The 17,674-nt window shown below is 41.8% G+C and overlaps 1 protein-coding gene across 1 annotated transcript in view; it reads left to right on the forward strand.

Moving 5' to 3' along the window:
* Positions 1 to 13,042: 13,042 nt before the first annotated feature.
* LOC310772426 (ELKS/Rab6-interacting/CAST family member 1-like) overlaps positions 13,043 to 17,674 on the forward strand; it is a gene marked incomplete at both ends in the record, with an annotated part of 472,647 nt that continues 468,015 nt past the window's right edge. The window contains one exon of the mRNA XM_083632236.1: positions 13,043 to 13,549. Coding sequence (XP_083488362.1) covers positions 13,043 to 13,549 — 507 coding nt within the window. The remainder of the gene's footprint in view (positions 13,550 to 17,674) is intronic.

Raw genomic sequence — 17,674 nt, forward strand, 5'->3', positions numbered from 1 at the left:
TTACCAGGACTCACCTCCAAAAGCGCAAATCCACCAGTCAAGTGACTGCAGGTTAGCAAGCAACAACCAGGAAGTTAGGCATAGCAAGTTAGGCTAAAACAGGAAGTTGGGTTGTTCTGCCTTCAGAGTAAAAGCGTAATTTGTCACTTATGAAAAAAAGAGCAAGCCGTTTATTAGCATTTCAGCTTCGAAAGGCCCAAACGAATAGGATAATTCCAAAAATAAGACACCCTAATTCCAAACAAGTCATGACAAAGCCAACAGAGATAGCAGGAGCTTTTGCAGAATATTATAAACATCTATATGATGATTCAGAGTCTGAATCCATAGAGACAAAGGCACAGATATTTCTTAACAGACTAAAACTGCCGACTCTAACAGAACAAGAGGCTTCCATGATGATACAGCCAATTTCAATAAAGGAAATATTTGGTGCTATAAAAATTTTCAAAAATAGTAAGTCTCCTGGTACGGATGGGTTCCCGGGAGAATTCTATAAATGTTTTGCAGAAGAGATCATACCAGTACTATCTAAAGTTTTCAATTATGCTTTATCATCAGGGGACCCACCAAAAACATGGTCAGAAGCCATCATTTCAGTCTTACATAAGGAGGGCAAGGACCCAGTATCTTGTGAAGGATATAGACCTGTTAGTTTGCTCTGCAACGATTTAAAAATACTAACAAACATATTGGCACAGAGAATGCAGAGATGTATACCTAAGTTGATTAAACCAGATCAGACGGGTTTTATCCCTGCAAGACAGGGTGCAAATAATATTAGGAGAACATTAAATTTGATATCATGTACTAAAAACAGTCGTCGGCCTGCTATGTTGCTCAGCTTAGATGCCCAAAAGGCATTCGATCGGGTGAAATGGAGCTTCTTATACCATACTTTGTCTGTTTTCGGGTTTCACTCAACTTTTATAGACTGGGTAAAAATGGTGTATAAAAATCCAAAATCAAGGATCAGAGTTAATGGTTGTTGCTCAGATTTTTTCTATTTTAGGAGGGGGGTCAGGCAAGGAGATTGCTTGAGTCCATTATTATTCGCCGCGAGCATTGAACCATTAGCTGAATCAATACGACAGAATAAAGATATAAAGGGAATAAAGGATGAAGGGGGGGTGGAACACAAAATATCTTTATTCGCGGACGATATATTAACATATATATGTGAGCCATCCTCCACTATACCAGCCTTGTTGAATAACCTGAAGGAATATGGAGAAATATCTGGATATCTGACCAATGAAGACAAATCTGTAGCGATGATGCTTTCAGGTGAATGTCCAGCAGAACTAAAGAAAAAGGTTAATTTTAAATGGACGAATAAGGGGTTCAGATATCTGGGTATCATTATTACTCCTACCACTTCACAGTTATTTGAAGCTAATTATGGAAAGTTGATAACTGAGATTAAGAAAGACTTTGCTAGATGGGAGATTTTGCCTTTGAATTTGTTGGGAAGAATAGACACAGTAAGAATGAATATTTTACCGAGATTGTTGTTTTTGTTCCAGTCATTGCCTATTGGGGTCACTAATTCTACTTTTAAAATGCTAGACAAAATTATATCTAAATTCTTATGGCAAAATAAAAAAGCTAGAATTAAATATAAGACACTTATTTGCCCGAAGGAGAAGGGAGGTTTGAGTCTTCCAAATTAAAAAAATTATTATTGGGCAGCGCAACTTAGAGCGATATTTTTGTGGATAACTAATGAAACGGATGTTATGTGGGTGGGAATTGAGCAAAACTCATGTCGAAGTATACCCTTGGAATCACTTCCATTCATATCCGAAAGGGAATGGAGGAGACTCAAGGGCGGTAATGAGTGGATTAAAGGAACAATGAAAATATGGTCAGCCGTACGAAAGAAGTTAAAATTGTCAAAATCTATTTCTAGAGCCACTAAAATAGCAAGAAATCATGATTTTTTACCATCTCTTATGGACTCAGGGTTTAAAATATGGGCAAACAAGGGGTTGATATATATTGCACAATTGTTTAATGGACAATTGATGAAGTCATTTGAACAAATTTCAAAAGAATTTAATTTACCAGCCCATGATTTTTACAAATTCCTACAGATAAGACATTACCTTGAGAAACATGAGGAGTGGGAGAATATTTGTAAATCACCTTCCAATCTAGAGGAGCTGATTATGTCATTTACAGAAGGAGAGAAGAAAAGTGGGATTGTATCACAAATCTATAAAGCATTACAACATGAATCCAATGATAACAATATGTATGTCAAAGAAAAGTGGGAACTAGAAGCAAATATAATAATTACAGATGAGCAATGGGAAGACACATTCGAAGCAGGACATAAACTAACTAACAGCCCAACATGGAAAGAATTTGATTGGAAGGTGAAAATGAGATATTTCAACACTCCTTCTATTATTTCAAAATATAATAATACGTCTGAGTTATGCTGGAGGGGTTGTGGACTGATGGGAGACTTCACACATATTTTTTTTGACTGCCCGAAGTTACTGGAATTCTGGAAGGAGGTCCAAAAAGAGATCAAACAGATTCTGGGCTTTGACATTATTTTGGAGCCAGCACTTGTGGTACTGGGCATACCTCCTGACAATGAGATGGATAAAGACTTAATCTATTTATTGAGAATTCTGTTATTAATAGCGAAAAAAATGATAACAGTTTCATGGTTGAAGCCGCAGCCCCCTTGCATAATACAATGGAGAGAACGAGTAAAGAGTGTCTTTACTATGGAAAAAATAACTGCAAGATTACAGATGAAAGTAGAAAGGTTTGATGTAAGATGGGCTCCAATACTTGCAATGTCTGACCTGTAATTACCTCTTTTTTCTTTTTCTTTTTCTTTTTTTTTCTTTCTTTTCTTAATTTCTTTTCTGCACATTTTTCTTTTATTTATAAACATATAATGATGATTATGGTTAAATCAGAAAAGGTTTAGACAAATGATGTCAAGGATTACATGTATGCAATTCAAAATGATTGTCTTATTTGTGAAATAAAATAAATAAGTTCAAAAAAGAAAAGAAAAAAAGAGCTCTGAAAGAAAAAATCGTCAATTTAATTTTTAGGTAAAATCGAACAGCCCTACCAGATACCTACACCAGCAACCGTTTAATGTTAACCTTAGCTGCAAGCCATAAGGAGCTCAACGGATTTCAAAGCTGATATGTTACTGGAAAGAGCGTGACTCAGACTGGTTAACAAGTGAACCGTTTGGTCACGCACACTTTGAGCCCGGTGCCAGTGAAGTGTAATCTGACGCTGCCAGATGGATGGGTTTGCTTCACATTTGTTTCACAATCTACATCCATCTGGACCTGCTGAAGAGGGCGGTCACTTTTTTCAAGCTACTTGGCAGGTGATTGGATTGACCGTCTGTCTATCACTGTCTGGGCGTGCCAACTACAACCAATCAGATCAACTTGCCTACATGACGTAGCAGCTGCAGCACCGGGAAAAATGTAAACACAACTACAATTTGAGCATCGAATGTTAAGAGCTAAATAATTAGCATGGAGGTAGCAGATTTTTGCTGTTTTTGTAAGGTGAATATGTTGGGTGCAAACTAGGGATGTTCATCAATTGTCGAAAATCGATAATTGATCGTTAAGGATTGGAATCGATCCTGTGGCATTTGGATCGATTTAAAAAACTTTTTTTTTTTTATCAAATCAAATGGCTGTAACTATCAAATTTGATTTCCACTACGTGGTTGCAACCAGGAGAGGGCGCAATTGGACAGACAGAGAACAATGAACAGAACACCTCTGTGGGTGGGGCTATGGGTGTGGTCTAATTGAGCGAGAACTGAAGTGAGACGAACACAGCAGACAGAGGAAATGAAGCGTGCGAGGCGAAGTTTTGTGTGGGACCATTTCGAGTTAAAAGACGACCTCGTATATTGCAATAACTGTGATGTAGTTTATAAGTACAACACGACTACGACGCCAATGATTCACCACTTGAACAGCGTACATCCGAGGTTGGTTAACCAGGAAGATGACGCCGCCGCCTCGTCGTCGTCTCAGCCCACCATCACTGCCGCGTTAGCGGGGAGGAGATGTGATGGCCGGCCCGGCGTACAGAAAAAATCACCCAGGCCATATGCAACCTCATCGAGACAGATATACTGCCCATAAATATCGTTGAGAGCAACGGTTTTCAACACCTGATGAACGTGATTGAGCCAGCGTATGAGCAACTTGGAGATGCACTGGATGCGGGCGAGGCGGCTCTCCCACAGGCTGGGGGAGATGATGCGGTGGCGTTGTCTGATGACTCCGAGTCCGACACAGAGGAGGGGGGCGGCCCAGCCACGCCACCCTCTGCTATGGCCATGCTGCTCGGGAAGGAATACTCCACTTGTCGCAACGACGCTGGGATGCAAGACGAAGTTACCAACTTCATGAGGGAGACTCCCCTGTCCCTGGAGTGCAGTGCTGCAGAGTGGTGGAAAGTGAATGAAGGCAGGTTCCCCAGGCTGGCGAAGTTAGCGGGACGATACCTGTGCATTCCTGCAACTTCGGTCCCTTCAGAGCGCATCTTTTCTGCTGCTGGACTGACTGTCAATAAGCTGCGTTCGCGTCTCACCCCAGAGCATGTTCATGCAAGTTAAGTTAATGTAGGCTACTGTATGTACAGTGTGTCAAGTGTCTAAAAGAGATGCGGTTATATAATTTGAATTAAGACTACAGTACAGTAAGAAGTTAATGTAGGCTACTGTATGTATGTGTGTAAGTCAAGTGTCTAAAAGATGCAGTTATATAATTTGAATTAAGACTACAGTAAGAGAGGTGTGGCTCAGCTGCGTTAAGCACGCACATATTTTTTGTTTAACAGTTAAACATGCAAACGTGCAGTCTGCAAAGTAAACACCAAATGTAATGAACAGCCTTGTTTAAGAAAGTGTTGGAGAGGAGACACATTGAAATAAAGAGTTAATTGAGGAGAACACGTTGTCTTTCATATTTTCTGCCATAGGCATTCATTTTGTTAAAAAATAATAATATATATATATATATATATATATATTTGTTAAAAAAAAAATATATATATATATATATATATATAAGTATTAATATGATCGATAATCGATAATTGATCGTTAATTTTCACCGATTATCGATTATGGAAAATTTTCAAAATGAACATCCCTAGTGCAAACATTGAAGAATAACTGCAGATGTCTAACTGAGGATGAACGCTTAGTGCAGGTAGGCCATTTTTGCACGTTAAATCTTACGGATTAACTGATGTTACGCTAACGTTAGCAACATTTGCCAGTTAGCTTGGCACCAGCAATCCACAACTAGCTATACGTCTGATAATTAATGTTAACGTTAACAGCGATTAATTAATAACACGTATCGTTCACCTTGGGCGGCTTAAGTCATGGAGAGGAGATGCAACGCTCTCTGGGATCATGGCAATAACATCAGCCAAATGCTTTGATACAATAGAATGACTTAACGCAGGGGGACTTACCCCCCCCAGACATGCTGCTGAAAAAACCTATGGGAAAAACCAAGAAATTAACGTCTCCTCTTGTCTCACTATACTCTTTGGCTGTGCTCAGGTCAGGATTTTTTTTACCGGAAATCGACGCCATGACAGTTTGCCCACCGCCTAAAAAAGAAGTTATATGAGAGCTACAAAATCTTTATAAATATCAACAACTAGCCAACGCTGGTGGCCTGTATGGAAACAGTGTTGATCAAAATGGTTGAAAGTTATATACGGTAAATTTGGTCATTCAGTGCAAACTACTAAACTGCCATTGACGGCCATGTGACTAACGTTAATGCGAGGTTATCGGCCGGCGGCCGCGGCAGAGCACAAACCCAGGACAAATACGCTCTGAACACGCTCTAATGTAATCACAATGGGAGATTTCTGCACGTTATTAACTTGTCCAACTTATCCTCTAGAACGCTATGCAGTGAGTTTTACATTTTCGTTTCTCCCTTTTTCGTGATTCTTGTCAAATGGTGTCGTACGCCATCAATGGCGAAAATATAGACTCTATAGTGAAAAAATAAACTTTTATTGTGTATTTAAGTGCTCTTGGTGGATTATCTAGCTACCGGTATATGCCGAATTTACCACGAGACACTAACAATAGGTGCAAAATCTTAAACTATGTTTTATCGATAAACTATGTTTACCAATAATCAGTAACACATTAAATTGCCAGATTTTTAACAGAGCTTGGCGCATAATAACCTCCACCCATGCAAGACAAGGGCGTATAGGTGTTAACGGCCAATTTCTCGAGTAACAGCTCCAAAATATCAGACAGAAAGGACTACAATATGCTTGTGAGAGCTATATTCACACTTCACAGTATCATTTATTGAATGAAGAGATCATTAAACTTTAAGGAAAAGCTCACAGGTCCCAATGCAAGCGTCATACGGGGGAAATTATCCGATGAACTGATCTTTGCAGTTCTGTGTTGATCAGCTAATGTTTCAGTGGCATTTTTATTAATGTTATGATTTATTTCCTTTTGAAACAAATGTTGGTTTAATAACAGATTAAATCTAACTGAAGCAGTGTTTACTGAGCAGTAATGAGAGGGGCTTTGTGTTTGTGTGACTCTTGCGTGAATGGCTAACAGCTAGAAGACATTCTACTAGCCTTAAAGCTAGCTGATGGCTGCTAAGTTCTGAAAATAGGTGTCTATTGCATTATTCCAGTTAATGTTATCGGTTGTTTGTAATGGTATGCAGACCGTGAAAGACTAGCGCTGGCAAACTAACCGCCTGTTGATTGGACATTGTTATGAACAGACGGTTAGCTTGAACAAGCTGTTAATTTCATTTTCACCGATAACGTTAGCTGGAGTAATAAAACATATTTTCTGAACTTACCACTTCAGTTCTATGGAGTAAGTCCCATATATGCACAACTCTTCTGCATTGTTCCTTCTGACATAAATCGAAGTTGCCAGCTTGGCAAAGGTCTGAAGGCTGGCTCCCCAAATCCTACAACAATGAGTCTTAGTAATAAAGTTGACTAATGTTCATAGTTGATAACGTTACAGCAATAAGGTTACAGTTTCGTACTCACTCTTAGATCAAGTGTTTAACGTTTATGTTAGCTTATTGTTTTGAATAGAATGTTTGACCCCAACATACAACATAACTGTTGTAGCTAGCCCACTGGAGCTAACCTCGGTAGCCACCGCCATGTTGAATAGTGAAAGAACTACAAGGCACAGGCGCTTCTCGGTGGGGTCACACCCGGTCTGCCTAGAGCCCGCCCGTAGCTGCCGCTGATTGGGTCGCCTGGGCCCGGGCCGGTTTAAACTCCAATCTTGAGCGTTAAGTGAAGTGGTTACAGCAGCAGTAGTGGGCTTACCTAACGTAGTAAACAGCTAGCTAGCTATAACTACATATGTGTTGTAGCAGCGCTCTGTAATGCGTCATCAGTAACGTTAGATTAGGTCCCGCCACCTGCATCAACCAGCCAATCAGGGGTCACGGACAGTATCTGTCCTGAATAATCGCCAGTGGACAATTTTTCATTATTTTCCTTACACATTTTTTTTCACAGAACAAAATTAGATGAATAAATTAATGTAATCGACAGAATCACAGAAACCAGTGGAATATTCTATATTTAAGCGGGCAGGCACACTGATTAAGCTTCTATGAGATATATACAGTATTAACAGATTGGTCAATAAAAGGCAGTGGGGGAAGTGTGTGTTTTGTGTTATCTATTTTTTTTTATCAATGTGTTTTTATTGAAGGTTTCGGACAGCTTGTAAACATAACAGGATTGACAGACATGAGTGGAGGAAAAATAAGACAAATAAACCAAACAGGCAAATAAACAAAAACAGCAACAATAAGGCAATAAGGACGGAGGGGAAAAACAGAACAAAACAACAACAAAAACAACACCAGTTCACAGAGTAGTTTGCATGTACAAGGCAATACCCAATTTTCAGGGTGTAAGAGGCATAGTTAAATGTTCCACATAAGAAATAAAAGGCTGCTAGACAATGCTAAATTTATCAGTGGATCCTCGAAGTCTATATCTTATTTTTTCTACTTTAAGAAAATGCATGACCTCACAAATCCACCTGCCGAAGGAGGGAGGCCAGTCACGCTTCCAATTCAAAAGAATGAGACGTCTTGCCAGAAGGCCTGAGTAGGCTGTTCAACTGTGCTTTAACTTTTGTCAGGAGATCCTCTGATAGTACACCAACAATTCTGAAAAAGGGCACGGTTCAATTGTCCGACCCACAATCTCTGAATAGACTCCAAATATTCACCTTATGTAGCCACGCCCATTTGACCCGGTTGTGTGGTCGTGTGACGACTTCCGGGAAAAATAAATGAAAATAAAATGGCTGTGCTGCTCCAATATCATCTAACTCTTTATTAACTAATAATTTAACCAATTGTATGTAACATACCAAATAAAAGCAAACGGCAATGTCTAAGAATGCAACGCCATGTAACTGGCTCATTAAGTCTCGCATTCCAGGGAATTACGTTAACGTCTGCGGGTCATATAGGCGTAAGTGGCTCGAGCGCTCGGAGGAGAGAAAACTATCGGAAGCTTTCTTTGTTGGAGTCCAGGTATGTTTTACAAGAAAGTGCTCGTCATTGTCGACGCTAACGTTATCTGACCTGGCATGAGGTGAATAGAGGAGCAAAATGCTGTAAGACTAGGACATGACCAAAATGTGTGATAAAGGTTGGCAGGGCCTTGCTTGCATCTGTCGCAGGTAGGACTAGCCCCAGGGAAAAGTTTTGACTTGAGAGCTTGACCTTAGACATATGAAGCCGAATAAGGCCATGCCTTGCACAAATTGATGGAGTGAATATTTTCAAGTTCAAGTTACAATGTTACAATTATTACTTAAAACTTTCAAGTATTCTAGACCACTGATCCTATGATATTTCAGTTTCCAAATCACTTTCCCATTTGCCCTTTATCATGGAGAGTGACGAGTCTTCCATATCTTGGCATACCTTGGTTTCTAGCTAAATTTGAGAGAGAGGGAATGAGAGAGGGGGAGAGACAAAGCGGAGTGCATATGCGCACAGGGGAAAAACTTGCATCTGCTCGTTAAGCTTAGGACATAGAAAGGCAGCGCGAGGCGGAGCTCCGTAAACCGGGGGCGCACTCCCCGCTCAGAGCGCTGCTCAGAGCACCGCTGTTTACTAGGGGTGGGGGGAAAAATCGATACACCATAGTATCGCGATATTTTGCCTGACGATATTGTATCGATATTTGGACGCGAAGTATCGATATTTAAAAAAAATATATATATTTTTTTGCAGGCCATGTCATGCCAGGCCACCGGGCATCTGCCCGAAGCGCCCGGTGTTGCAGTCCGCGCCTGCAGTGGCGTATTGAGTCCAGAGAAGCTTAATTGGTAGCACAGTAGTGAGTGGCATTAAAGATGGGAGATATACATCATACATATTCTCTATTATAAAAGTAAGGAGACACTGGAGGATATACTGACATCTCCACCATGTATTCACACCAACTGGAGAAACCCGCCACCAAATCCATTAATTTTCTATGAGCAGAGAAATGGCAGCTGATGTTCAACACTGTTGCCTCACTTGTTGCTCTGGGGAACGTGGGCTGCTGCTGAACTTTGGGACGACATTGCCCACCATCAGCCATTCACGATGTCACATTGTTGTGTATGGGGGCAGCCGGGTGACCTCGCGTTATGAGAGACCGTCCTTCAACTGGACAACGTGGGCTCAAGTAGGGCCATATGATTTCCGCAAAACAGAAAAAACAGACAGGATCGTGGAATTTGGTCATTAAAAAAATCAACTGTAAAACATGAAATATTGCCGAATTTTCCATAATTTGGCTGAAATTGATCAAAGTAATCCTAATGGTCAAGATCTAATTGTAGTAACCTAAATGATTTCATAATTGTAAATAGGGCTGCAACTAACGATTATTTTCATTGACGGTGGTGGTGTAGTTAGGGATTGTTTGTTGGTCATGATTAACGGTCCGCATCAACAGGGCTGAATCATTGACAGTGGTGGTGTAGTTAGGGATTGTTTGTTGGTGGTCATGATTAACGGTCCGCATCAACAGGGCTGAATCATTGACAGTGGTGGTGTAGTCAGGAATGTCATACCGAATCGACCTGGATAGCTAGGCTTAGATAGTGAGGTAATATGCAGTTGTGCGGTGGTAGCATGGAGGGGGGTGTTTCCAGGACGCTGGATTACACCGTTAAGCCTTCTTGAGGTGTCGTGGGCCTAACTTAACGAAACGTCGGTGAAGGAAGGTGCCCACTTGAAAACCCCAATGACATGCTTCATACTGCTGTTGGCTAGGGTAGGTAACTGGTGATTTGTGTCTTGTTTATTAGTTTGTTAGCCTGTTAGCTTGTTTTATTCTGGATTGGGCTTCTAAATGTGTTTTTCCTCGGATTTTGGCACAAGGGATAGTAACATCTTGTCCTGTGTATTAATTAATACATAATCGATTAATCTGTCGATTATTTTCTCGATTAATCGATTAGTTGTTTGGTCTATAAAATGTCAGAAAATGGTAGCAAATGACGATCAGTGTTTCCCAAAGCCCAAGATGACGCCCTCAAATGTCTTTGAGACATTTGAGAGCGTGTTTTGTCCACAACTCAAAGATAATATCAGTTTACTGTCACACAGGAGTAAAGAAACCAGAAAATATTCACATTTAAGAAGCTCGAATCAGAGAATTTAGACCTTTTCTCTTAAAATTGTACTCAAAACGATTAATCGATTATCAAAATAGTTGTCGATTAATTTTCTGTCGATCAACTAATCGATTAATCGATTAATCGTTGCAGCTCTAATTGTAGAGAGAAATAATTCAGTTTTCGATTGGGGTGTTTTGAAGGTGTGTGTGTGTGTGTGTGTGTGTGTGTGTGTGTGTGTGTGTGTGTGTGTGTGTGTGTGTTTGTGTGTGGGGAGGGAGGGGGGGGGGGGGGTCGGTCTTGCTTGAGAACCTTACATCACCTCACAACTTGGTTTTCACTTTGAGAAACGTCGTAGAGGCTGTCTGAGAGTTAAAAAAAAGTATATAATACATTTTTTATCTTATATATAATTTCATATTTATTTTTTTGCTCTGAAGGGGAAAAAAAGCATCTTTATTTTCATTTAAAAAAGAGTTTTAAATTGTCTTTTTTATTCCCTCATTTATTGCCAAGGTTGTATCAGTCAGATGCTACAATGATCCCTCTAGTTGGATTTGGGTTCAGATCCAGGAGTGATGTATATCCAACAGAAAGTTATCATTGTGATGAAGCCAGATAAGGTTATTAGATAAGGTCTCGATCCTAACCCCAAAATTAAAATTAAAATGGTAAATTCAGAATTTGGATTCCCCCCATAATGACCCTAGGCCTAGATCAAGCCCTGAGTCAAGGCATCCGCCCTGCTGAAGTACCCTTGAGCAATACTCTGAATCCCTACCAGCTGATCCTGACCTTTGACCTCTGAAGCAATATACTGTATATATTCTTTTGCAATAGGATTACGTAGCCTGTGTGATCAGATACACACATCAGCTGGTGCTGTTGGCTGTGATACAGTTTGTATACATACACACAGGCAAAGCCTTTTTCTCTATAGAGCTCAACAGTGACGTGACTTTTCGTGACGTAATTTGCCCCGGAAGTAAGTTCCGCATCCATTTTCTACATAGACATTTCGATAAATCCAAATATAACGAGTTTCATGGCTCGAACCAAGCCAAAAAGTCTTCCAGAGAATCTTGAGTGACCATAAAACATTCAGTTTAAGCGAGAACAAAAAATAACAACGGGGAGGGGAATCGATTTTCTTTCTCTACAGTCTATGGAATGTGAAAATATCAGCCAATATGAAGCTATTTCCTTATTTCTGTGTGTGTGTGTGTGTGTGTGTGTGTGTGTGTGTGTGTGTGTGTGTGTGTGTGTATATGTGTGTGTGTGTGTGTGTGTGTGCAACACATGTGTGATTGAGCCAAGTAGAGTGAGAGAGCAAATAGTTTCGCACTCATGACCTACATTGAGAGAGACAGAGGGAGAGAGACAACAGACAAATGTGGTAGCATGCAGCAATATATCCAAACCATGTGAATAATTTATGCTTTACACATAATGTCAATACTATGCATAGGATGTGTGAGTCGTGTGCCAATGAAGCTGCTTTTCCCTTCCCACTTGCTATGCAGGTAATGTCAGTTCCCAGCATTCATCTGTACAGAGGAACACACTGACGTTAATCTCACTCATGAGATGATTTATATTGGTTGTCTGCTGTGTAGTTGTTTTACTTTGAACTGTCCGCTAAACTGCACTGACAGTCAGTCTGTTTTTACTTGAAACTGGCCGCTAAATTGCACACTGTTTTTGCAAGTTTTCACAAGTGTCTGCAGGCACAGGCACAGCAGTGAACCATACTGGACACACAGGGGAAACCAATCTTCTCATTGCACAATGTTAGGTGGATCAAAAACAGAACTTGGTGAAAAGTCAGTGTATTGTCGTGTGCCTAAAGAACAATATACCTTAGTTACCTCTAAGTCTCATTTTGTCTATTTCCCTCTCCTCTCTCTCCAGGTGATCCATCGTCCCCAGGCCATCCATCATCCCCAAGCCCTGTGGATTAATTATCTGCCTGTAGGAATGTCCTATTGATTACTGCTCACAACAAAGCCCATGGATTACAGTGACGGTGTTGTAAAGGCCTTGATCACACAGCTATGTCAACACTGAATCAGGATATTTCAAGTCAAGAGAGACGACAGTAGAAGACTGACTGGAATTTTGCGATTTGTTACCTGATTATTTCTTCTTTCTGTCTTTTTGTGCAATGTTGCTGCAATGACCAGCTTGTCACTACAGAACAGCACTTCTCCAACCTTTTCCAAAGGATCTTTCTCAGGCCACAGCTGATTTTGTGGATCCGAAATTAGTATTTTTGATTCACTCGATTCCTTGATTTGATTCGGACACTCGTTTCTTTCTTTGACACACGGCCCGTATTCTCTCACCATGTACAGTAGCTCCCGCTCCGTCTCCAAGCTGGACACCGTTGGCTCCAACGGTAACGGCTCAGTGTCCGGTAGCCCCGGGCGCTCGCCCCGCCTCCCCCGCTCCCCGCACCTCGCGCACCGGCGAAACAGTGGCAGCGGCTCCGCCGCCGGGCTCACAGGCTCCAGTAAAACCCTGTCCATGGAGAACATTCAGTCTCTGAACGCTGCCTACGCCATGACTGCTCCTTTGTACTTCAATGACACGGGTGACGACCTGCCGGGCTTCACCGGGAGCATGGGCAGCGGGCTGAACCCCTCCCAAGCCAAGAGCACCATGACCCTGGGCAGGGCTGGGGCCAGGATGCCCTACGGGGTGCGGGGGGCCGTCATGGGGAGCAGTCCTAATATTAACACCGGAGGAGGGGGAGGTGGTGGAGGAGCCATACCCAGCGACGCAATAGTGTTTGGGGGGGAGCTGCAGGTCCAGCCGTCCCAGGCAGCAACAGTGCCCCACTCCATGAGACAGGTGAGTGTGGGTGTGACTTTCTCCAAGTCAGCATCTCTTAAACCAGTGGTTCTCAAACTTGTTCACATCAAGGACCCTTAAAGGGGCACTTACCCTCCCAGATTTCTGGCAAAACGGTATTCTCCTTGATTTGAAAATTCTGCAGGCAAGATGGCCGCCTATAGTCCCTTGTACCCTTGCAGAATTCCTAGTACAACAAACAGTAATGTCTTCATTTGATGTAGAATGCAGAGGACATGTAACTGGTTTGTTAAACTCACATTGCTTAAGTTAACGTAAGTGTCTCGTGTCTCAGAGAGCCTGGTTGTCCCGGAACCCACTCGCTTAGCGCCAGAACACACTCGATTTGGGGGAGGAACACGCCAGGATTGGCCAACGCCAACTCCAGCTGATCAGAACTGTCAAATCAAATCATCGACAGAGACGCTATGGCCCGCCTCCCAACCTCTCTTTCTTTTTTTGTATGACAGTCAGGCAGTATTTTCAGTGTATCAGAGATAGAGAACGTTATAAATATAGCCATGTTATAAACAACTAACTAACGTTGGTGGTCCGTATGTAAACAGTGTTACTCTAAATGGTTAAAAGTTATATAAATTTGGTCATTCAGTGGCGTGTTACTGCCATGTAACATAACTAACTAGCCCCTAACATTAGCCACAGTAAGCGATTACCCATGATGCCTTGCACTGTTAAAGGGCTCGCGCTAAAAACGGGTCCATTGGAGTGAATGGAGATGTTGCAACTCTCCTATTATGGCTCTGGCGTGAACTACAGTAATGATCACATGAATTTTTTTTCCCACATGAGTGGTGTAGTGCTCGTTATTTGGATTAAACTAAGCTGGGTAAAATAAAATGTTAATAATCCGAAAATTATTAATATTTCATCAAATTATTAATTATCAAATATGTAATCCTTAACACATTCACTGCCAGCCGTTTTTTTTTTTACTGTAGGTAGCTTCTGCCAAAGTTTTTTTTTGAGGATTCTGGCTCATCTTACAAGAGCCGAGGATTATTTTCTGCTTGGACTTTGTGAACACAAAATATCTCAAAAGTACTAATAGAATGTGTGCTTTCTCTGTCTAAAAGAGTTAGTTTGTAGAGTTAGTAGTTATGTAGATATTAGCCGTCGAGTACAGCATGGTTTCAGCGTCTGAGACTGAAAGCTGAGATAATCGCAGTTTTGTGAAATTCAATCAAACAGGCAGAACAGTCACTTTAACCATTTATTTTTGGCATCAGTGAGACATCAGACATCTAAACAATATAGTTCTGAACCCCCTCTCCTTCAAACTCATCCCTCCGTGGGCGTGTCTCTGGTGGCTTTCAGCAGCGTTTGTCACAAGCGAGTTTCTGCTGCTGCTGCTGCGAGTTTGAGCAGCCTCCCTCCCTGGCGGCCCCCTCGTCGGCGAGTCTGGATGGGGCTGCTCGTTTCTTGGGTTTTCGGTTGAGAGCTTTGATGAAGCTTTGTGCGATTCTAGGCTTTATGCTGCGTGTTTCAACGTGTGTTTTGCACCCAGTCTATTTTTGGAACCCCCCACCGTTGTGCGCCCGTGTGCACCAGCGCGAAAGCGTTTTCGCCTACAGTATGAGAATGAGGCTCGTTCGTTTTCGGTTGTGAGCTCAGCTGGAATGAAGCTGCTTGCGATTCTGGGCTTTCTGCTGGTGTTTCAAAGGTGTTTCAAAGTGTGTTGCACCCATAATCTATTATGCAAATTTGCAATCCCCCACCGCCAGCTCCCAGCACGAAAGCGAAAGCGTTTTCGCCAATCCATTTTCATGAGAATGGCTTCCTCACGCTGCTTTTTGCTTGGCTTCCTCTAGTCTGGAGAGCACTGTCGCCACTTAGTGGGTCGGTGGAATGGGTTGTACACGTTCGGTGGCTCCCATATTTATATAGGAGATGTAAAAGGGTTAGATGCACGTCCCACCGTCAATTTTTTTGACGAGTCAACTCGTCATTGGCAGTCAACCGTTGGATTTTTTTTGACGAGTCAACTCGTCATTGGCAGTGAACGTGTTAATAAGGATTAACCTAGGGGCACCACCTGTCATTTAACAGGACCCAGCTGGCATTTAATCACAGTTAGTCTCTTTCTGAAGTGTGCAGTCCCAAATCCTTAGAGGATGGCTTTACCGTGGTGAATATGAAGATCTATTAAATGTAACGCACCTATGGAGTTGGAATGCGTTGAAACTTTTAAAATTGGTCGTTTCTACACAGAGAAATCAAACAAAACCCACTCTGTGGGGTGGGGGGGGGGGGGGGGGGTCCGGGGCGGTTGCGGGAGGCAGAAATCCTCCACTTCCCACAATGCACTGGGCTCGTAGTTTTCCAGTCCACGCCCAGCCCGCAGGCCCTGGGGGCAAACTCCAGTAGGTGGCGGTAATGCACAAAAAGCTGATTACCAACCGCCATAAAACAATAGAAGAAGAAGAAGAAGAAGAAGAAGGCCCTGGGGGCGCTGGCTAAAAACCAACATTATTCACGCAATCTTGCTACTACTCAACTTGACTTCGTTTGTTCATCAAACGATAATGGCAAGGGTTAAATGTGTAGTTAGCTCGTGCATGGCGAAGAAGAGGAGAGAAGCAGAGGAAACGGGCAAAGCGCTTATCTCGCATTGTTATGCCTCCGCCGGCGATAGCCAGGCCGGAGGCATTATGGATCCGGGTTGTCCGTCCGTACGTACGGCCGTACGTCCGTACGATGTTTGTTAACGCGATATCTGAGGAACGCCTGGACGGAATTTCATCAAATTTGCCTCAAACATCGACTTAGACTCAAGGATGATCTGATTAGATTTTGGTGGTCAAAGGTCAAAGGTCAAGGTCACTGTGACCTCTCAAACGCCATTTTCAAGCTTGTTAACGCAATATCTCAGGAATGCCTTGACGGAATTTAATCAAACTTGTCTCAAACATCGACTTGGACTCAAGGATGAACTGATTAGATTTTGGTGGTCAAAGGTCAAAGGTCAAGGTCACTGTGACCTCTCGAACGCCATTTTCAAGCTTGTTAACGCGATATCTCAGGAATGCCTTGACGGAATTTAATCAAACTTGTCTCAAACATCGACTTCGACTCAAGGATGAACTGATTACATTCTGGTGGTCAAAGTTCAAGGTCACTGTGACCTCTCACACACCCAATGTCCAAGCTCTGTAATGCAACATCACAGGAGCGCGTTGACGGAATCTCTTCCAATTTGCCTCAAATGGCGATTTGGACTCCAAAATGAACTAATGGCGGAGGCATAAGTCCGCGTTGCGGTCGTTCTAGTTTCCCAAAAGATTGAGTGCTATGGCTAGCCTAGGTAGCTAGCATTAGCATAGGGCTGCATTAGCTGGGACTGTCCCCTGCGAGTTTGCAGTACTAATTTCAAAGAGGACTATCAACGTTCTTTTCTTGCCACGGAGACAGCTCAGAGTCGGAAAAGATTGAGGGAAAACTGCTTGCAATAAAAATCTACAGCTCTATGTCGATAGCTGCAATGTACATATTTTATTCATTTTGATTTCGTTTTAAAATGCTTGATTTTACCTGTCTTGTCTTTTCACCATCATCGCTGGCCAGCCTCCCTCGCTGTCTACATTTTCACTTTCCAGGACTTGGCATATATCATCAATTTCAATTTGTGAATTATAAAGTTATATATATATAGATCTTTTTTTTCCATCACTTACCACAGCAAGTCAAGGATTTGAAATCATTCAGTTTTCATTCAGATGTGAATTCAATCCATAAGTAACACAATGACAGAATGTGGCTATTTTGGTCATGGGTTTCATACACTTTCTGTAATAAAACATCTAAAGCAAAAATCTTATCAGATGGGGTGCTCTCGGACATAATCTTATCAAATGAGGGTCAGTGGTCTAATTTGGCACCGTTTAGGGGTCCTTGACATGAAAAGTTTGAGAACCACTGTCTTAGAAAATGCAGTAGGATTTCTATTACAAATTTATGTAATGAAGACATTTTATAGGTTGGTGTGAAAATCAACAGCTCTGCATCCCATGTGTTTATACTTTATTTTTACAACAGTAAAACGTTTGCGTTTCTTTGGTTAACACAGTAAGTATTGATGCAGGTGCAGAATGAATAGATGCCAGCAAT

Source organism: Poromitra crassiceps (assembly GCF_964638095.1).
Source record: "Poromitra crassiceps genome assembly, chromosome: 2".
NCBI classification, from domain to species: domain Eukaryota; kingdom Metazoa; phylum Chordata; class Actinopteri; order Beryciformes; family Melamphaidae; genus Poromitra; species Poromitra crassiceps.